Genomic DNA, 22,423 nt, shown 5'->3' on the forward strand with positions numbered 1-22,423 from the left:
ACATAAACTTTGGAGCTAGTTTATTGTCATCAAAATGTCAAGCAAAGAATATCCTAAGGCCTGAAAATTATACACGCAGACTTGCTTAATATATGGTCTTTTAAATGTTTAACTGCGATCTCTTTCATTTCAAATAATAACATTTCTGTTTACTTTTAGTCGGCAGAACCAATTAAAAGACCAACAGCAGCAGCAAGTGGTATCGTTATGCCCTGATGACGCGGAGTGTCTGACAGTCCCACGGTACAAGCGAGACCTGGTTCAGAAATTAAAAATTTTGCGGCAAGAACTTTCCCAACAACAGCCTCAGGCTGGTCATTGCCGCATTGAGGTTTCCAGGGAAGAGATTTTTGAGGTAAATTGGCAAGTCTTATTTTAAAATAGAGAAGAATTAAATTTCAGTGTTTTACTGTATTCTCTAAGAATGCTTTCTGGAACTCCTCTATCTCTCAAGAATGGGAGAGTTTTCACTAATTTCTTTTTTAGTTGTAGGGAATAAAAGCAGTAAGATCAGAGAATGGGATGAAGAGTGTGAAATATTCCAGTTGGTTCAGCTTAGTCTCTGCATCGCAAATACTTGTTAATGAATTTTTATATATGTATTTTTATAGTAAGCTCTTCACTTGGTAGGGGAGTGACATTACAACCTGGGAGCAAGAGTCACTTGCTCATACCGACTGAGCCGAACGAGTGCCCCTGCCCTGTTAATGAACTTTAAAAGACCACAAATAGTACCTATCCCTTACTTTCTAATTCTTCCAAAAGATGAGGGACTCTTAAGTAAAAAAATCATTTTAATTATTTTTGGACTACTTCTTTAATTTATTGAAAAATCTTCCTTTCTAGTATATTCTTTTATCTTTGGACGTCATAGCCCTAGAGGTCCAAGGCATGGGTTTCCCACCCATTAGAGGATTTGTGGGCAAAAGATGTTTGGGGATTTGATAACCCTTTTCCTAAAGGATGAACTTTTTTCTTCTTAAAAATTTTTTAAAAAATTATTTTATTACTTTTGAGAGACAAGAGCACGAATGGGGGAGGGGCAGAGAGAGAGGGAGACAGAATCTGAAACAGGCTCCAGGCTCTGAGCTGTCAGCACAGAGCCCGACATGGGGTTCAAACTCATGAACAGTGAGGTCATGACCTGAGCCAAAGTCAGACGTTTAACCAACTGAGCCACCCAGGCGCCCCGAACTTTTTCTGTTGGAATAGCTCTGACTTTGCAAGTCAATCATTTGTATTTTAAAATAATATGAGGATGCTGGTTTAATGAAGATCACATTAATGAGTCGTTTTGTTCTTTTGAGCTTTCTTTTTCTCAGTTTTACTTTCTGTTGGTACCTCTGACCTAAAATTAGGTCAAATAGTTTTTAAAAATTTGGTATTTTAAAAATTTGGTAATTTTATGAAATTGCCTTTTTAAAAAATTTTTAATTTTTATTTTTGAGAGAGAGACAGAGCATCAGTGGGGGAGGGGCAGAGAGAGAGGGAGACACAGAATCCAGGGCAGGCTCCAGGCTGTCAGTGCAGAGCTCGATATGGAGCTTGAGCTCATGAGACGTGCAGTCATGACCTGAGGAAGTTGGACATGCAACTGACTGAGCCACCTAGGCGCCCCAATCAGATTCTGTTTTTAATGTGAGTGTAGTGATTGCTGTGGTTCATAGAACTAAAATATGGAGTTTTGCCCTTAGGCTTTTAATATAATATTTATCAAATGAATTAATTTCAGTAGTATTAAGCTATATCCATCTTGTTTTTAGCAGTTCCATGAGTTTCAAACACTTAGAGTTTATCCATTAATTGGATTACTGAATAGGTTTCATCTTATTTTAATAAATGTACATTTTGTAAGCAAAATGTGACAGTTTAAATAAGTTAAAAGCACCTAGTCACAATAATATATTAAAATTTTTTCAGGAATCGTATCGGCAGGTCATGAAAATGAGACCAAAAGATCTGTGGAAGCGATTAATGATAAAATTTCGTGGAGAAGAAGGCCTTGACTATGGAGGGGTTGCCAGGTAAAGACTTGCTCCTGAGCAAATGACATATGGTTATATTTCTAAGTTTGAGATACTTCTGCTGGTGAACCTTCTCTCTGATAATTTATTTTCTAGTGTAACATTTCCAAATGTTTGCAATACAGACACTGTCCTAACAGATGTATGCATGCTGGCGTTGGGATAAGTAGAGACACCACAAGGGTAATTGAGAACTCCCTAATGGGTCACGTAGCCCAGTGACTTTCTCCGAAAACTGGCTGCAACTGCGGGCCCTATGTTTTCTCTGTCTCTCTCCTTCAGTACGTGTTATTCTCTCTGCTTTACATTGTTAGGAGCCGTCTTGAGATTTTAATAGCCTGTATTCTAAACTGATTGCTGTTTTCCTTTGCTTCCATTGCCATGCTTTTTGACCTTGTTAAAATAATGTTTGTGTGTACATGTAGGTGTGTAAAATATGTGTAAAATGTGTGAACATATGTGTATGTCATAAGTGGTTTCTAAAATGTTTCCATACAGGGGAACCTGAGTGGCTCAGTTGGATGAGTGTCTGACTTTGGCTCAGGTTGTGATCTCACGGTTCATGAGTTCAAGCCCTGCACGGGCTCTGTGCTGACAGCGCAGAGCCTGGAGCCTGCTTCAGATTCTTTGTCTCCCTCTGTTTCTGTCCCTCTCCTGCTCTCATTTGTGTGTGTGTGTGTGTGTGTGTCTCTCAAAAATATTAAAAAAAGTTTCCATACAGAAGGTAATATTTATGATACAGTCATACATTTTTTTTTGCAGGTGTGAAAATTCACTTTATGTAAACGTGGCAGAAACAAAGCTTCTGTACTGAAACATCCTAAGGACCATCATGATACTTTGCTTCCCCCAATCTAAATATAGCCTAAATTAACTTTGTGTTTCTACCAAGTCCCATAATGATTACTAAGTGCTACTTGTTTTCACCTGTAGAGTTATTTTTGTTCTGTGGCCTTTTTACCTATAAATGGGATAGTTTCTTTAGTTTGGATCTTTAGAATTGATCATGTGTACATCACACTTAGGACTTGGTAGTTTCTGTGGAAATCTGACGAGTTACTCATCACTAGATGTGAATGCTTGTGGGAACAGCTTGTTAATTATCTGTTGATAGAATCTAAATAGCTGTAATTATATGTAAAGTCAAATAAGTACTTGGTTTTTTTGTTGTTTATTTCTTAACCTCACTACTGCCAGGGTTTGGGCAGACAACATGAAATGTGGCAGTGGACTGCTGCTTCTGGTCTTTATTGTATAGTAGAGCCCCAGAGTAGCTGGAGTCTGCTTGTGTGTATGCCCTAAATATTTACCAAGGTAAAACAAAAATTGGGATTAATGCATAAAAAAGCATAGAAGACATGTCAGGTAAGCGTTAAGTGTGTGGGTGAGCTTGCTTAGATGGAGACCGTGTCCTTTTTTTGATCTCTAGGATTTTTCAAGTATTACATAAATGGTAGTGATTTGATTTAGACTCCATCACTTACAGAACTCTGAGACATTTTTCTTGTTAATCGTGTTTCACTACATTTCCTAAAAACATATTAGTCTGTTTAATCTGTAATATCAGGACCTATTTAAATAGCTTTCCTAGTGGAAGACTGACAAGAATTGAGGCTAGAAGTACATCTCTTCACGTCCTAGACTAGTGCTTTTCTTTCCTTAAGATGAATAACCAGTTATCCTTCACACTTTGAAAAAATAAGGAATTTAATAAGTTTAAGGTGATAGTACTGTTTATTATGTGGCTTTTAAAACACCGATGTACACGTGAAACCAGTGAGTAGTATGGAATCCACCCCTAGATGCAGGCTTGCCCTGTGTTCCTACCTGTACCAAATGCCTTGCAGTCTCTGACCACTCATACTTTTATTGTGGTGTATTTTAAAGCTTACACAAAAAAGATGATGAAATGAGATAATTTCCTTACTAAACAATACCAACAACAGAACACACTCTTGTCAAAAGTGAGAGTAAATTAATGCTTTGTTATGTATCAGAATAAACCAGTATAAATCTGCCCATGATAGGAAAGGACCAGGATAGTATAGAGCACACAGATGTTTTGAAACAAAACATTTCATTTTCTGTTTGTCCTGGATTAGAAATTTACTTAGTAATTAAAAGTAACAGACCACTAGGCTGCAGCATCTAATGAGTAGTTGGCACTTCTGAATAATACTTTTATCCTTTCTGATACTGAAATGTCATAAAATTGCCCAAAATTGAGTGAGAAGTGACTTCAGTTTAGTAAAACAGGAATTTTCATTTGCTTTTAGGGCACGGTAGAATTTTCCAGTGCCATTTTATATAACTAGTTAGTGCTTTATGTTCTTTTATTTAAAAATTTCCATGCTGAAATGATTAATTACTAGCATATCTTAATAAAAAATTCATCAACAAAAAATTTCTTGTGTCCCATCTTGCTTTCTAGGGAGTGGTTATATCTGTTGTCACATGAAATGTTGAATCCTTACTATGGCCTCTTCCAGTATTCAAGGGATGATATCTACACATTGCAGATCAATCCTGATTCTGCAGTCAATCCGGTAAGATTGGTGGTTATGACGATGTGAATTAACCTGTGACCTGCAGTGCTTTTGATGTTGAAAAGTCAGGGTGATTTAAGATGAAGGATTACCGTCCCTGTCCTAGTCACAACAGCAAGTTGTCTTTAGAAGATTTTCTCAAGTAAGTGATTATGGGTATGTGCGGTAGTTTGTGCTCCAGGATGTTTACTGCATCACTGTCTATAGTAGTCCTGTCTGGAAGCAACATCATTGTCCATAAGAGAGGGACTGAGTAAATTATGACATGAGGCAGAATTACAGTAATGGCTTAAGAGGTTAGGTTCTGGAATTAGAAAGATGTGAGATCATATCCGGATCCTATACTAGCTTTGTGATTAAGCCTCGGTTTTATCATTGCTAATAATAATAAACTTAGCTTGACACTCAGAGAAGCGTTGTGACAATTAAATGGGACCCTGCACATTAGGTATTAAGCATGGTGCTGTACATTGTTAACCCTATTATATATTATTAAGCACTCAACAAAAGTTAGTAGCTCTTATTAATTTGTTGTTTTTATGTTATGTCTGTTAACTTTCCATAGAATGGCATATTATATAGCCACTAAAATGATACTATGGGACAGTAGTTAATGACATATAAAGATGTTATTCACGATATATTAAGTGAAAATAAGGTTACAGAACAGTGTGATACAATTTTGCTAAATATGTGGGTTTACAAACATTGAAAAAGCTCTATACTATAATATTGATGGAAGTTATTTCTGGGTATTAGATTATGGGTGATTTTTTGTTTTTGCTTGTCAATATTTTCTAAATGTTTTCTTTTGAAAAGAAACAAAAGCTATTTTTAAGATACAAGAGAGGTTTAAAGAGGAGCTTAAGGGGCCCCTGGGTTGGCTTAGTTGGTCTGATTTCAGCTCCGGTCGTGATCTCACAGTCATGAGATCAAGCCCCATGTCAGGCTCCATGGTGGGAGTGGAGGCTGCTTAAGATTCTCTCCCTCACTGTCCCTCTGCCCCTCCCTTGCTTGTGCTTGCTGTCTCTCAAAAAAAATTTTTTTTAAGAGCTTAAAGATTACTTATTACCTGGAGAAGTAAAAAGAGTTTAAAATGCAAATAACCAACTAACAGTTTATCATGATATACAAATACATCCAAACATGGTAGAAATGTTAGATTCATTGCAGCAATCCTTTATAAAATTGGAAAGATTTTAGGTGAAGATTGTGCATGGGAACCCATTACTGCCACTGTAGTAATTAGAGCTTGTGTTTGTGGAGTGTTTACTGTGTGCCAGTCCAGTGCCAGGGGCTGTGGCTTCTCATTTTACTCTGTTTAGAGACCTGCTTGAGGTATTGTTTTTTTTTTTTTTTTTTTTTTATGTTTATATATTTTGAGAGAGAGCGAGGGAGAGAGGAGGAGAAACATGATGAACAAGGGAAGGTCAGAGAGAGAAAGAGATTGAGAGAGAATCTCAAGCAGGCTCCATGCTGTGAGCGCAGAGTCCAACGTGGGGCTTGATCCCATAAACTGTGAGATCATGACCTGTGCCAAAACCAAGACTCGGATGCTTAACCCACTGAGCCACCCGGGTGCCCCGAGATGCTGTTCTCACATTCATTTTTCCAGAATTGGAAAATGAGCCCTATAGGGATTAAGTAATCTGCCCTAATATGCATAGGTAGTAGCTTGGCAGAATTAGACTCTGTGCTCTTAAATCTGTGATGTTTTGAAGTTCAGTTTCTGGTTAAGTTCAAGGAAATAGGAGGTTTAGGATTGAAAACTTTTCTACGACAGAGCCAGGATTGTAAAGGGCTCAGCAGGTGAGATAGGCGAGGAAGAGAACAGATCAGTGAGTGGTTTCATGAAACTATAATGGTGGGAGTGTAGTTTGGACTTCATTTCTGAAGATCATTTTCACAAAGTGACTGTACTCTCTGGGAGAAGCATTGTCCCTGGTGTAATATTTTAGCAATGGAGAGAATCCTGAACATGCGCTATAGAAATTCCCTAATGATTATGACATATCTTTGATATGATAGCCTACTCCATATAAATAAGTTGTAGAATGTATAAGTTGTTACTTATAAAAAAGATGAATGTTGCTTAATTTTTATTAAAAATTTCCTGCATAGTACCTAATTGAGTATTTATATGTAAACTTTTCTCAATTTCAGGAACATTTATCATATTTCCACTTTGTTGGACGAATAATGGGAATGGCTGTGTTTCATGGACATTATATTGATGGTGGTTTCACATTGCCTTTTTATAAACAGTTGCTTGGGAAGTCAATTACTTTGGATGACATGGAGTTAGTTGATCCAGATCTTCACAACAGTTTGGTGTGGATACTGTATGTATTGAGTCTTGTAATCTGTTCATTATAGTTAGAATGTGAGCCTTAAAAAAAAAAGATGTGTGTTTCAAAATGGATGTACTTTTTAAAGAAATTTTTTAATGTTTATTATTTATTTTTATTTTTAAAAATTTATTATTTTTTAATGTTTTATTTATTTCTGAGAGAGAGAGACAGCATGAGCAGGGGAGGGTCAGAGAGAGAGGGAGACAGAGAATCTGAAACAGGCTCTATGCTCTGAGCTAGCTGTCAGCACAGAGCCCAATGCGGGGCTCGAACCTACGAACCATGGGATCGTGACCTGAGCTAAAGTTGGACGCTTAACCGACTGAGCCACCCAGGTGCCCCTAATGTTTATTTTTGAGAGAGAGCACTCCTGCATGTGCAAGTGGGGGAGGGGCAGAGAGAGAGGGAGACACAGAATCCAGGGCAGGCTCCAGCCTCTTAGCTGTCAGCACAGAGCCCAATGTCAGGCTTGAACCATGAGCTGTGAGATCATGACCTGAGCTGAAGTCAGACACTTAATCAACTGAGCCACCCAGGCACCCCATCAAAATGGATGTACTTTAAAAAAAAAAGTTTTTTAAATGATGCACAGAAAATATTGAGATTATCTGAGTGTTAGGGCCACATACGGACTTTCCCTCTTTCTGTTGCTTTCCTGTATATTTCAGATTCCTAAAAATTAGTGTTACTACCCCAAAAGGAAAAAAAAGTAGTATATTCTGTTTTAAAAATTACCACATGTAATGATTTCCTTGACATGATATAAGTTCTGTTCCAGTCCCACATGGTAAGAGTAGTGAATTCCTGCTGAATTTGTGATTGTTGAAACCATACTTTAAAAGGGGATCTGTAAGAATTCTATTTTGTCAGAATATTTGTTTATGAGTATACATTGCCAAACTTATTTTTACCAAATGCATGAGTAGCTTTCTATTGAGATCCTCAGGCATTTAGTTGCTCTTGGGATACCCGGATTCAAATAAGGCTTCTTGGGGTGCCTGGGTGGCTCAGTCAGTTAAGTGTCCGACTTCAGCTCAGGTCGTGATCTCACGGTTCGTGGGTTTGAGCCCCATGTCGGGCTCTGTGCTGACTGCCAGCTCAGAGCCTGGAGCCTGCTTCCAATTCTATATCTCCCTCTCTCTCTGACCCTCCCCTGCTCACGCTGTCTCTCTCTCTCTCAGAAATGAATAAAACATTAAAAAGAAATAAAAAACAAAAAACAAGGCTTCTTACCTGAAAGCTAAACATATCTGAAGTTTTCCCTATAAAGCCCAGCTTTGGCCAGAGCTCTTTGCCCTTACTCAGGAAGTGAAATGTTTCCTGTGTTGATGAAAGTTAAAGCTCTTTGACTTTTCTGTGCAAGAACTGGGAGGTATGATAGCATAAGTACTAGCAAAAGGAATCTGATCTAATTTGTCATGTTATAAAACTGTCTTATTTTATCTGTCTCGCCACTTAAGAGATCTGTAGGACCTGTATTTTCGATTTTCTAGTTAAATATCTTTTCTCTTTTCGTTTTCTAGTGAGAATGATATTACAGGTGTTTTGGACCATACCTTCTGTGTCGAACATAATGCATATGGTGAGATTATTCAGCATGAACTTAAACCAAATGGCAAGAGTATCCCTGTTACTGAAGAAAATAAAAAAGAATATGTCAGGTACCCACTTCTGTGTTTTCAAGCATGAGAATTGTTTTAATGCTTATGAATGGCCATATGGAGAAACACCGAAGTATTTAGGTAGTGTTACTTACTGCTGCAAAGTAGGCCTCTGCAGAATTGAGTGGCTTAAAAGCAACCACCATTTCTTTTTTCTCACAATTCCGTGGGTCACTAATAAGGTTAGAGAACAACAGGGCCAGCGTTCTCCTCCTCCCTGTGGTGTCACCTGGGGGTCACATCAAGATGGCCTCTTTATTCACATATCTGATGCCTCAGCTAGGATGGCTCAGATGGCTGGGGACTGGCTGGAATGGCTACTGGGTCTCCATCTGGGGTCTAGGTCTCACTGTAGGCGGGGCCTCCCTGGTTATCCCCAAGTGGTACCTGAGGACCCACCTTTTTAAAAATTTTATTTTTTTAAGAGCGAGAGTGTGAGCAGGGGAGGGGCAACAAGAGAGAGAATCCCAAGCAGACTCCATGCTCAGAGTGGAGCCCGATGCTCAACCGACTAAGCCACCCAAGTTCACCTACCTGAGGCTTCTTAATTGTCCCCATGGCATCTCTCTTCTCAGCAAGATAGCCAGACTTCTTATGGAGTGGCTGGCTTCCTGGAGCACAAGAGCAGTTGTCAGATCTCTTTAAGGCCTAAGCCTAGAACTGGCCAGATCATCTCTGCTGTGTTCTTTCTGTTAAAGTGAGTCACGAGGCAGCGCAGGCTTGTGTGGAAGAGGGGCTGTACAGAGGCAGGAACATCCAGGGACATGCATGCGGCTGGTTGTGCAGCTGCCGTGGCCAGCTGCCAGCACTTCTGTCCTGGGGCAGTAGCACCCGTCCTGTTTAGAAGTAAGCACGTTGTGAGTTTAAGGCATAAATATGAGAAAATAGCCTTCAAATTTTATATAATCACCTGGTGATTGTGGAATTTAGAAGTATTGGGTTAGATCATTTGGCGTGTGGTAACTAAAGTTCTTCTAAACTTAAAACCATGGTAATCAGATGTGGGAGTTTGTGCTTTGTTTTACTGTATATACGCACAAATTTCTTTAAGTCTCGTTGGCTTAAATTTTCCTGGTTGACACGTGAGGCCCAACAGTCTGCTGGAATAGCTTTTTTGGAAAGCAGTTCGATAACAGCTACTAAAATGAAAATGCATCCTCGTTAGTGTAGTGGTGAATATCCCCCGCCTGTCAAAATGAAAATGCATCTGCCTTTTAACCAGCAGTCCCGTTTTTAGGAATCTAGTCTATGGAAACACATTAAAGAAATATAAATAAGGATGTTCAATTAAATATTATTTGTGAAAACAGCTGAAAACTGATGAAATGTTTTTAGGGGAAAATGATTAAATACATGCATTCAACAGAATATTATATGGATATTTAGAAGAAAGAGACTGTCTGGGGCACCTGGGTGGTTCAGTCAATTAGGCATCCACCTGTTAATTTCAGCCTAGGTCATGGTCTCACGGTTCATGAGTTTGAGCAGGGCATTGGCTCTGTGCTGACAGCGCGGAGCCTGCTTGGGTTTCTCTCTTTCTTCGCTCTCTGTCCCTCCCTCACTTGCTCTCTTATCTCTCTCTCAAATAGATAAATAGACAGACAGACAGATAGAAGATGTCAGATTTAGAAAGCAAGTTTTAGGGGCGCCTCGCTGGCTCATTTGGAAGAGCATGTGATTCTTGATGTCGGGGTTGTGAATTAAAGCCCCACAGTGGATGTAGAGATTACTGAAAACAACAACAACAAAACCCACAACTTTTTTTTTCAAGCAAGTTTTATAAGAATTCTATGAGAAAAAAGTCTGTTGTTTTATAATTATGCAGAAGATGTCCAGGGAGACTGCATAGCAGGTCACGTGTTGGCCTGGGATAAAGGTGGCAGCAGAGGGGGGAGAGGGTAATAGGGTGGGCTCTCAGTACAGACTCTGTCTCCACATTTAACGTTTGCTTTTTCCTTACAGAGAAAATAAGCGTGTATTACACTTCAAATTTGGAAAAGAAAAGAATGGATGGGAATTTCCTGAATTTCAGTAATGTGTCACTTTAGGGTCATAGACCCCATGTGCCAAGACTCAGTCATGCTTTTAGCATGCTGTCCTATCTCCTACCAGATACAAATTTGACAGAAAAGGGTTACAGGGAAAACTTGATGGATGTGTAATTTTGCCATCCTCTCAAACAGACTAAAAGGAGGTCCACCAAAGGATCTGATGTTAAATAACTTATTACTTAAAGTAGAGAATTGTTTCTCCAAGTTAAGAGGAGATGTTGACATATTTGGCAGATGAATGAATAGTTCTGAGATTTTTGAGATGGCGAAGTTTTCCTGGGTAGACTGATTTTTTTTAAAGGCAATTGAATTATAAGTCCAAGTAAAAAATATAAATGAAGCTACACATTAGATACAGTTTGGTATGCTTTTAAAATTTTATTTATTGTACTTTTTATTTTACTTATATACTTATTACATCTTCCAGTTTTTATAAAGCCTCCAGGGAACAGAATATTTAATCAGAAAGTGCACAGTCTTGGCTTTTACTGATCTCATTTTGGATATGAGGAGTGTCTTTACCTCCTCTTCCCCTACCCACCACCCCCCAAAATAGAAGCAAAACACCCAACACCCTCAGATGACATTTTCAAGCAAAACTAGAAAAATAACCAGTTTTGGTTGCATGGGCTGTTTTTTCTGGTTGGTGGCACGCATGCTGGAATTCAGAAAAAGGTTTCATCCAGATTAAAAAAATTTTTTTTTTAAACATTTATTCAGTTTTGAGAGACAGAGAATGAGTGGGGAAGGGGCAGAGAGAGAGGGAGACACAGAATCAGAAACAGGCTCTGAGCTGTCAGCACAGAGCCCGATGCGGGGCTCAAACCCACAAACTGTGATACCATGACCTGAGCTTAAATCGGATGCTAACCCGAGTGAACCACCCGGGCACCCCAGTTTCATCCAGATTTTAACTCTAGACCCATTGAATCTCTAGCTGCCTTGCCGTTGACCCACCCTCTCCCTGATTTGCAGAGTTGCTTTGTTAGTGGAAGGTTTCCACCTTTTAACGTACAGTGAGCTGCTTCCCAGCTTAGGCTCCAGCACACTTGGGACTCTGAGATTCCTTTAGACTCTGGACGAAACTCTTAATGCCAGGTGCTTGTGATGCGCCATGTTGCTAACGTAGAGATTCATAATCGTTACCAAACCTGAATACATTGGATCACATGAAACCCCTGCTCGATGTTTACAGGCTCTACGTGAACTGGAGATTTTTACGAGGCATTGAGGCGCAGTTCCTGGCTCTGCAGAAGGGATTTAATGAAGTAATTCCACAGCATCTGCTGAAGACATTTGATGAGAAGGAGTTAGAGGTCAGTGTATTAATGTTATGACATCATTTAGTGTAACAAGGAAAGGTTGGGAATTTTCTGTTAACTGAGTTTTAGAAGGAAGCCGTATTGCTGGTGCTTTAGAAGTTTCATGGTGCGCTGCTGTGAGAATAGTATTCACGGCAAGTCTTTCCTGCTTTGGAATTGCTACAAGTAAGCTGTCTCTCTTATACTGTGAACATTCTTAACTTATTTGTCCATATTATCCTTCCTTATTTTCAACCGATTTCCTGTCTTGGTTGTACATTCTTCTAATGTTGTTTTCTTTTCCCTAATTAAGTGGCTATTGATTTAATTAAATACAGCTTTGTTACTTTGTCTCTACCATATTGCAATTTGTTTGAATTAGAAGCCAAGTGTCAATTGGATTTACACTAACTTTTGCAAAAAAGTATTTGATAGTCGAGATCATAGAGGCAGTAATTAAAATACTAAGGATAAACTGCATCTAAACATCTCTCCTCTCTTTGGAAATAATTCATTACTAACAGTAGCAGTAATAAACAGTTAACTGTTTTGTCTTTGTTTTTGTTAAAGCTGGTCCTTAAAGCACCTTTGGTCTGGTTTTATAATTAAGAACTTTAACCAAATACATCTGAATTTCCACTGAACTACTTTGAGAAAACAGTGAGGTTTTATTCTTCCAGGAGCTTATTTTAATTAGTGGCTAGGGATAGTATATATATTTGAAATCTGCAAATAAATGTAAAACATGATTTTATTCATTAACTTCAGTGTCCTTTCTAAACTAAATCTGTTAACAGACCTGGTAGCAAATCTCAAAAGATTGGTTTGACTCCGTATCATCCCCATTCCTTTCGTGATTGAGCTATTCATTACTGAAATGGCCGGAAGGAAGTGGTTAGGAAGAGGAAGAAAACATAGCAAGAATGGTAGCAAAGTTGAAATACAGTCTATTTTTATCTGTTCATACAACGAATGAGGAATTTGGCCTTATAATTACCATTCCTCTGGTAATTTAGGAGATATCTTTTGTGTTATAAATGCTTCTGTAATGCTATTTGTATCACTACCTCCCTGTTTAGTGTGGCTGTGATTTAGTAATCTTTCCAGAAACCTTTGAAAGCTTTCGTGAAGATTTTATTCAGTAGACTTAGGATTTATTACATACTTTCTACTGCTAATGAAATTAAAAATTTTTTATTAAAAAAGTGTGTATGTATGTATGTTTATATATGTATATGTGTGTTATATGGGATTATTAAGAACTAATTATAAAATTCAGGATTTGCAGGTTACATTATGCTTTACTTATACATTATCATCATTCACTTTTCTAAGTATGTTATTGAGGTGAGTGAGTCTTGGGCCCTAAGCAGGTGTGAGTATCGATAGCATCAGAGTGATTTAGATACGGCTCATCTTGGCTGACGCTGCATCAGGATGTCAAGCAGAGTTCTCTGTCAGTATAGGCATGTATTTCGTACTTTGATACAACTTGAAGATGAGCAGAACTGCTTATTCAGCACCATCTCTTGAGCTCCTGAGCAATATGGCTCTTTCACAGGGTGTCGTGGGGCAGCTGTTCCTGCCACATGTCAGTGGAGGAAACGGCTGGCCAAGGGAGGTGAACTGAATTGCCCAAATCCCAAAGCGAATACCTGTTAGAACCCAGAATGGTACGATGCAGGTAGTAAGGAAGGCACATATACACTGTATTTACTCTTTGAGTCTAGTTGCTGTCCATGAAACAGAATTTAGAATTTGGTGAAACTTCAGAACTTTGGTCTTGTCGTGTTGAGGAGAGTGGTGGTTCTCAGACCCTGGGGAGGGACGTGCAGTAAGCAGGGACCCGGGGAGCTTTTCAAATCCAGGTCCCTCACATCGCCCCAGACTCCCAGAATCTGAATCTCTGAGCATGGGACCTGATGGGGTGTATATTTTGAAAAGCTTTCTAGAGGATTATGATGTGTACCCTTGCTGATTAAGAGCCACCATATAAGAGCCAGCACTACAAATTGAAGGTTCTGTTTTGAGGAACTTTTGGCTTGACTTGGATTTCCATTGGCTCATTAGTTGTGCAATATTTTAACAGCTCATTATTTGTGGACTTGGAAAGATCGACGTTAACGACTGGAAGGTAAACACCCGGTTAAAACACTGCACACCCGACAGCAACGTTGTCAAGTGGTTCTGGAAAGCTGTGGAGTTTTTTGATGAAGAGCGAAGAGCACGGTTACTTCAGTTTGTGACGGGATCTTCTAGAGTGCCTCTGCAGGGCTTCAAGGCCTTACAAGGTAGAGGAGCCGGAAGAGCACCTGATGCCGCATCCGGGGGGTTGGGGGAGGGCGTCGCTGTTTGGTTTCCATAGTTTATGAACCACGGGCTTAGAAACAGATTCTCTTTGTTCTGTTTAGTATCTGTAACTCTCAGATCTTGATACCTTCTCCTTCCTCTCCTTGGTTCTCTCCCCGGAGCCTCTCCTGCCAGGGTTCTCTGTGCTTGTAGTGAGTGCCGCACGCTGGAGACCATGGGTGCCGACTCTCGCCTTGCCTTTTCTGGACACCTTGCTCTTAACTCGCGTTGCACCTTCCTGTAGGGAAAGCTGGTCCATGTCCGCCCAGCTTCACACCTCAACCCTGCAAAACCTGCACCCACATGGGATGCCTCTCCCCTCTACTTCTTTGTTCTTTTAATAGAAAGAGGCAGCATGAGTTGTGGAAGCTGTTTGTTTGCCCAGAGCACTTTCATTATTGCCTGACATCGGACCGTTTATTTACAGACCTAGTCCATCTGTAAGAATGGTTTTCCATGGAATAGCGATTCCATGGGGGGTGGGAGGGCGGGGAGCTTTGGTAATATCGCTCATGATGGCGGAGCTTCAGGTGGGGGCAGCTGCTTCCTTTACCTCTGAAGCCGCTGGCGGTGACTGAGGACATACAGAGCAAGACGGGTACCTAATTCAGCAGTACCGTGGCCCCAGTGCGCCTGTCAGAAGCCCGTGGGGAAAGCGCACTTGGAGTTGTGCTCTCGTTCCCTGTTTGGAGAGCAGACAACCCAGATGTGTAAAGTGGAGCTGTATTTTGCGTACCCTTTGATGGGGCATCTCACGGTAACTGAGACTTTTTCCATAGGCTGCTAATCTTTTGTTCCCGGCCAAGTTTGAAGCATGAAACCTGAATTTGTATTTAGGTTGTCATCTTTTTGAATCTTGAGCTTGGATTTGTTCATTTACTTTTTGTCTCGTACTTTCGGCACATTGGTTTTTTATAGAAGATAGAAGTTGGCGAAGGATTTCTAGCCTGGACTTTTTCTCGAATTGAAATGCTAGCGTATTAAGGAATCCAGTGTTCTCCAAGGTCATTTCCAGCTTTCAGAACCCAGGTTCTTTTCCTGCTGCCCTTGGCAGTTTGTGCGGAGTCACCAGTATCCCCATCCCTAGGTCCTGTGGTTTCCGTACCAGCTTTATTCCGAGGTTCTGGAGGCCAGCGCGGGCGCCTGCGGTGACATGACGCGCACGTGCTTGTTTTGCAGGCGCCGCAGGCCCACGACTCTTCACCATTCACCAGATCGACGCCTGCACCAACAACCTGCCAAAGGCCCACACGTGGTGAGCTTTCCTGTCCTTCCATGTATGTGCGTGTTCGTTCTAAACCGGTTTGATGTTTTATTTACTGTTCTTACTACTAAAAGGACCTCTAAACAGAATGATAAGCAGCTTTTAAGTGGCTTAAGATTATTCAGAAATTGGTTGGAAAACCTAAAAGTGGCAGTTTCTGCTTTAGAGAAATACAGCCTTTTGTAATTTTCTTTGTGTCCCAAAAAGTGACGTGACCGTATTAATACACGCTTGTGAGGCCGGTTTGCTGACTTTGAATAAACTGTGTCAAATCTGATTTGCTTATTTTCAGCTTCAATCGAATAGACATTCCGCCCTACGAAAGCTATGAAAAGTTATACGAAAAGCTGCTAACAGCCATCGAAGAGACATGTGGGTTTGCTGTGGAATGATGAGCTTCACGGATTTACCCCGGACTCTATTTATACCCTGACCGACAGCCTCCTCTCAGCAAAGTTGCCCGGAATGCTGAAATACAGGAAAATGCACCCCCCCCCCAAAAAGTTGAGGACACTGTGAGGGGAGGACAGTTCTGAAATTCCTTTTCGAGGAAGAAAAAGAGGTCTTTATGCTTTGCCATGAGGCCACACTCAGCTGCTATTTAAACTTAATATCTTGAACCTAAAGAATGCTGACTTTTCCTACATTTCCAGAGTTAGGCAGTATTCTACACTTAAAGACTACTACTATTTTTATAAAAAGGTAAAACCTATTCAGATCGCTCCACAGATTTCAAGGCTCTCAGACATCAGCACAGCTCCAGCAGTCGGTACACGTCACATTTCATTTGGATCGAATACATGATTTTGAACCGTTCCTGTACTTGCTCTTTGTAAAAAGAAATAAAATTATTTTGAATGATTCTACCTTTGTAAACAATTGGCTAAAGGAATCATTATCTTTAAGAAAAAAGCCATTTACACGTTTAATTACATTTTTCTATAGCAAAGCATTATATTTTAAGAGCATTATATGTTTCAACCTAGCCTAAGTGAGTCTTTTGTATATTTTTCGAGCACGAATTTCCTGGAACACAGCTACAGAATTTGGGTTGTCAGATTCCTGATGCAACCATCTAGTCTAAATTTAGTAGCTTATTTGATACAGTAAGATGCATTCAGGGGCTCCTTGTTTTTAAGAGACTTTTAAGAATCCTAATTTTTAAATCTTGAATCAATATGATCAGGTATTTTGGATTTACTTTTCATCTTAAATGGAAATACTGCATTTTTATAGCTCCTCAGATCGTGTGGATGGGATGGGCTTTTCATTCTTCTGCTGGGTCAGCTTATCTTTAATATAGATGCTGTTTCTCTGCAAACCAAAGTCTCCTATGACAAGTGCACCTAATTTATACTATATTTCAATTACGGTCTGAGTTTCTATCAAGTAAACCATCCAGAATCTTTGTTTAGCTGCTCATGATGTTTTAATCAGCTAAAATTACAAAAAAGGAAAAATTTTATTTAGCAAGCATAGAAAATCCTGTTTTTACCTAATAAAGTGGGTGTGGGATGGGGCAGGAGGTAGGATTACTGAAGAAATAGTGATTCTAAATCTATGGTATAAGTTACTTGAGAACCGAAGAGTTGGTTTTGCAGGTGAGGGAATCCCAGTTCCCTGGGTGTTGATCAGCACCTGATTGTGAAATGTCCAGATTCAGCTGTCCGGGTGTGGGGCATGTCGTGTGATCCAGAAGGCAGCCAAAATTCTGGAGTGAGGGATTGGAAACATCTGAAGTCATGGATGAATTTTTTAATTCAACTCAGAAATCTGCACTATTATATATATATACATATATATATATTTTTTTTCTTACATTGATGTGAATCAAGGGCAAATTTTAATGAGATAGCTCTGTTTAAATTTTGCAGCTTAATTATCAAGGGAATAGGTCCTTTGTGTTCTTTCATTTGATGGATTGGTTTCCAGTCTGTGTCCAAGAGCCAGGGGGTTCCTGCGAGGCGCCTCAGAAGTAATGGTTTACGAGAGGAGGGACGGAGAGGGCGAGGAAGGCCTAAATGGTTTTGAGCAGGAGCCACTAACTCCCCACCACTCCCCCCTTTCCCCAGAGCAGCTCCCACTTTGTCTGTCTTGTGTATTGGGATTCCAAGTAAGCCTTCAGGGGGGTGGGAGGCTGGGGAGGGGATAAAGGAAGTGGAAATTTTGCTGTTTAAAAAAAAAAAAAAAAAAAGTTGAGAACTACTTGTGTGGTTTCTAAGTATCTGAATTCATTTCAGCCAGATTGGACTGCAATGTGCAGGTTAGTCATGGTCGTAACTGTGTGGTGGGAACGTGCTTATGCTGACCTTTTCCTTCCCAGACACTTTGTGTTTTCCTACTGCATTCTTAGTGGTACCTAAGAACATCCCAAAATGTACAGAAAAGGTTTCTAAGCTATTAGATGGTCAGTTTTCAGCTTTCACAATAGTACCTTATCGGTTGCAGGTCCATCTCTTTTATAGAAAAGCACTAGTGCAGTGTCATTGTGCCTACTCTTAGAATCTTCCAGAAAGTTAAGTACATGATGAACACTTGAGAGAAATCTTAAGTGATAGAGGCAGTAATACATGCTACGATCATAATATACAATAAAGCAGGCTAATGCATCGCTTTTGAGTGCCTTTTTAACTTCATAATAATGACTTAATAGAGCTTTAAAAGAATTCTACCCTAACAGTCAGTCTGTGGTTATCATCAACATAATTTATAAAGACACGGCTTAGATTTCATTTTCAAAATTATGTTACCTGATTTCTTCCAAATAGGTGCTAAGCAAACCAAACCCCCAATGTGTCATTGAATCTTGGACTTGCACCTCATGTTTAATGTGAATATTTATTTCCACATATCCCTCTTAGCTGGGTTTTTTTCTCATTTTCCTCTAGTTGTGCTATTTCCGATATGTGAGGTCACCTTTCCATACCCACCTTTCCATCATGAATGCTTAATTATGAACTTTTGAGCGCTCATGTGCAGCGCTGAGGTGAGTTTTGTTTCAGAGGGTCTTATTTCTTGATGTAAAGAGTTTTTAAATTGTGCCGTGTATAGTGTACATTTTGTTTTGCACATAGTTTGTTGCCCTGACTGGGTTTTATTTTTATCGTCTTTTTTTTTTTTTTTTTTAAATACAGTTCAGAGCACAAATTTTCTTTTGTTTTAAATACAAGGTAATTTGCTTTCTCTTACAACACTAAGCCGGCTTTGACCTTCCAGTGCGTCGAACTGGTTGCGCTGTTGGGACTTAGCGATCGTTCCGGTCATCTTCACACTTTGATCGAGCAGCTCTTTCTGCTTCTGTTCTTCAGCTGCAGCACACGGCCGACAGGTGCCACTTGTGGTAATGACCGTTCTTGCGCAAGGGTGACAATTGTACCAGGCGCCGAGTTGTTTTGTTTTTAGATGTAATTAGTTCACTTAATGTAATATTCTTCCTTCTCTCAAACTGACTTTAAAAACAAAGGTTTATCGTTTTCATTGTATTTGTATTTATTGCAGAGTGTTTTAGCCTTGATATTCTTTGTATTTTCACCCGGTTGTTACATGAGCTTTATCAATAACATCTGTATAAATGGTTTTTAAAAAATTAACTATGTATGTGCCCATGCCGAAGTTGAGCAATAAAATGAATGCTGTTTGCACTGTCACAGCATCAAAGTTTTTAAGAATACAGAGTTTATAATGAATTGTTTTGAAAAAAACTTCATGATTGGCTTTATAAAGAGTGACAGCAGATGAGGCGTCAAGTGAGAAGTGTTAAGGTTCACGCGCCTGCCTTAGTCGTTGCCCGCGTCACATCGCCGCCCCCCGGGGAGCCCAGGACCCCTGTACCTCCAGGTAGAGTGGGCCACGTTGACGGGCTGGCAGTAGCCATTGGGAGGCTGCGTGGACACGGCTCTCCGAGGCTGCTCTGGGCCCACCGGGGGGCCTGGCCGTCCCGTGCCGGCGCCTGTAGGGCTCCCGCGGGCCTCACTGGCTGCCCTGGCGTTGAGCAATAAAATCCTCAGACTGAAAAGGAGAAACGAGTTACATTTTCCCGAGAAACCAAGACTTTAAGGGTCATGATTCACGGCTCTGTAAATGACGGTGGGTGTAAGTCCAGCTAAATATATGGGTGGAGAAAGGATACGATGATTTTGCATCCAGCATGGAGCCCGCGTGAGTCTCTCCAGAGCCCAGGCTGCACGGAGAGGGAAGGTCGGGGAAATGGAGTGAGTGGTAGTGGTTTATTAAGGTTCACAGAATGGCATGGCTTCCGGGTTTTTTGTAACCTTTTGACGTTTCTTGGTGGTTGTTTTTTTTGCTTTGTCTCACAGTGCCATGTTTACTGGTTATTGTCTAAAGTTTGTAGTGTTAGTATAGTAAGGATTTTAGTATTTTTATAATGTATAAATTACCCAGAGGTTTGATTTGGTAAGTGTTCCATTTTTCTGCTGTGGGACGACCTGGAAGGTTTGTCTCTTCGTTATAATGAAGGTTCACTTTGGAACCCACTGCATTTGTTTGAATTTCATCCCCCAAATGCTTAGTTGGGATACATACAACAGGACAGGAGCCTCCTAACAGGACAGAGGCAATTCTACAGAAAAAGGTTACATTCCTATGTTAACAGTCTGAGCAAACTAGACAAGCCAGATTTTAAATACATTTTATTATTTTTTAATGTTTTACTTATTTCTGAGAGAGAGTGTGTGTGTGTGAGGAGGGGAGGGTCAGAGAGAGAGAGACACACACAGAATCCGAAACAGGCTCCAGGCTCTGAGCTGTCAGCACAGAGCCCAATGCGGGGCTCGAACCCATGAACTGGGAGATCATGACCTGAGCCAAAGTCCGACGCTTAACTGACTGAGCCACCCAGGCGCCCCTTAAATACATTTTATTAGGAGGTATTTGCACTGACTTATTTTTGCTCTTTCAGCAAATACCTACTGTGCTCCTACTACGTGCCAAGCTGTGCTGGCTGCCAGGGATGTGGCTTCTTCCTTGTTCGTCTTCATTATACAGCTGGCTGTGTTTCCAAGGTAATGTGCTCAAGTGTTGCTGATCAGCATACTTTTTGTGGGTATTCAGGGTATGATTTATCTGTGTTCACATCAGTCTATAATATGGGCTGTAAACCCCACAGGGTGGGTGAGGGACCCTTCCAGGCTGTTTCTCCTGCTCCCCCCCCCGCCCCCCCCAAGCGTTTACGAAGCGTTCTGACTTTCAGTACAGGAGCTGGGAGTGAAGATGGAGATGCATAACAGATTCCACCTTTCAGACCACTCGCTTCTCCCAGAAATGCTGCTGGCGTGGCCAGGTGGAGGATCCAGACCAGAAAGGCAAAGTATTTTTTTTTTAATTGAGGTCTAACTGACCTATAATGTTAGGTTCAGTCATACAGCTTTCTGGTTTGGTATGTATATAGATCGCGGAATGATCACCACAATAACGTCTAATATAACCTGCGTCACCAGGTACATTAAACATTCTTTTTGTGATGAGAACTTTTGAGATCTAGTAGCAACTTTCAAATATGCAGCAGTACAGTATTAACTATAGTCGCCATGCTGTACATTAATCCCTGTGGCTTGTTCATTTTTTAAAAATATTTTTCAACGTTTATTTTTGAGAGAGGGACAGAGCATGAGTAGGGGAGGGTCAGAGAGGGAGACTCAGAATCCGGAGCAGGCTCTGAGGCGTCAGTACAGAGCCTGAAGAAGGGCTCGAACCTGTGAACCACGAGACCATGACCTGAGCTGAAGTCGGATGCTTAACCAACTGAACCACTCAGGTGCCCCAGCTAAATTCATTTTATAACTGGGAATTTGTTCCTTCTGATTTCTTTTACCCACTTTTGCCCCCCCCCACCTCTAGCAGCCTTTTTTCTGGTTCTATGAGCTCCATTTTGTTCGTTTTTACATTCCATGTATGAGATTTGGTATTTGTAGTTCTCTGACCTATTTCACTTAGCATAACACTCTTAAGGTCCGCTGTGTTGCAAATGGTTAAGATTTCCTTATTTTTCTTTTAATGGCTGAACAACACTACATTGTATATAAACACTGTATTCTCTTATGGACACTTAAGTTTTCATATTTTGGCTATCATTAAAGCTGCAATGAACATGGGGGTGCATGTATCTTTTCCAGGAAGTGTTTTCATTTTCTTCAGATAAATACCTAGAAGGAGAATTGCTAGGTCATACGGTAATTCTAATTTTGGGGGGAGCTTCCATATTGTTTTCCATAGTGACTGAGCCAGTTTACATCACCACCAGCGGCGCACACGGGTTCCCTCTTCTCCACATCCTCACCAATGCTGCTTTTTGATCACCGTCATCCTAACAGCTGTGAGGTGGTTTTGATTTGCGTTTCCCCGACGACCAGTGATGTTGAGCACCTTTCCATGTACCTGTTGGCCCTTTGTGTGTTGCATTTAGCAAAGTGTCTATTCAGTTCCTCTGCCCATTTTTTAATTGGACAGTTTTTTTTTGCTATTTATATATTTTGGATATTAACCCTTTATCAGATTATCTCATTTGCAAATACTTTCTCTCCATTCAGTAGGTTGCCTTTTTGTTCATATCCTTTGTTGTTCAGATGCCTTTTAGTTTGATATAGTCCCGCTTGTTGATTTTTGCTTTTCGTGTCAAGTGCAAAAAAAAAAATCATCAAGACCAATGTCAAGGAGCTTACCACCTATGTTTTCCTCTAGGAGTTTTATGGTTCCAGGTTTTCCGTTCAGGTCTTTAATCCATTTGGAGTTAATTTTTGTGTAAGTGATTCACGGTCATTGTTTGCATGCAGTTGTCCAGTTTTCCCAACACCATTTGTTGAAGAGACTGACCTTTCCCCACTGTATATTCTTGGCTCACTTGTTGTAAATTGACCACAG

At 40.3% G+C, this 22,423-nt stretch overlaps 1 protein-coding gene across 1 annotated transcript in view; it reads left to right on the forward strand.

The window, feature by feature from the left end:
- The window catches only part of SMURF2 (SMAD specific E3 ubiquitin protein ligase 2), a 117,412-nt gene extending 101,002 nt beyond the window's left edge, over nucleotides 1-16,410 (forward strand). Inside the window, exons 11-19 of the mRNA XM_039235975.1 lie at nucleotides 160-355; nucleotides 1,921-2,024; nucleotides 4,456-4,570; nucleotides 6,734-6,912; nucleotides 8,445-8,582; nucleotides 11,829-11,949; nucleotides 14,024-14,225; nucleotides 15,463-15,538; nucleotides 15,840-16,410. Of these exons, the coding sequence (XP_039091906.1) occupies nucleotides 160-355; nucleotides 1,921-2,024; nucleotides 4,456-4,570; nucleotides 6,734-6,912; nucleotides 8,445-8,582; nucleotides 11,829-11,949; nucleotides 14,024-14,225; nucleotides 15,463-15,538; nucleotides 15,840-15,939 (1,231 nt within the window). The 3' untranslated portion in view covers nucleotides 15,940-16,410. The remainder of the gene's footprint in view (nucleotides 1-159; nucleotides 356-1,920; nucleotides 2,025-4,455; nucleotides 4,571-6,733; nucleotides 6,913-8,444; nucleotides 8,583-11,828; nucleotides 11,950-14,023; nucleotides 14,226-15,462; nucleotides 15,539-15,839) is intronic.
- The last annotated feature ends 6,013 nt before the right edge of the window (nucleotides 16,411-22,423 follow it).

This window comes from Hyaena hyaena, unplaced genomic scaffold (genome assembly GCF_003009895.1).
Source record: "Hyaena hyaena isolate Hyena2069 unplaced genomic scaffold, ASM300989v1 scaffold_104, whole genome shotgun sequence".
Lineage (NCBI taxonomy): Eukaryota > Metazoa > Chordata > Mammalia > Carnivora > Hyaenidae > Hyaena > Hyaena hyaena.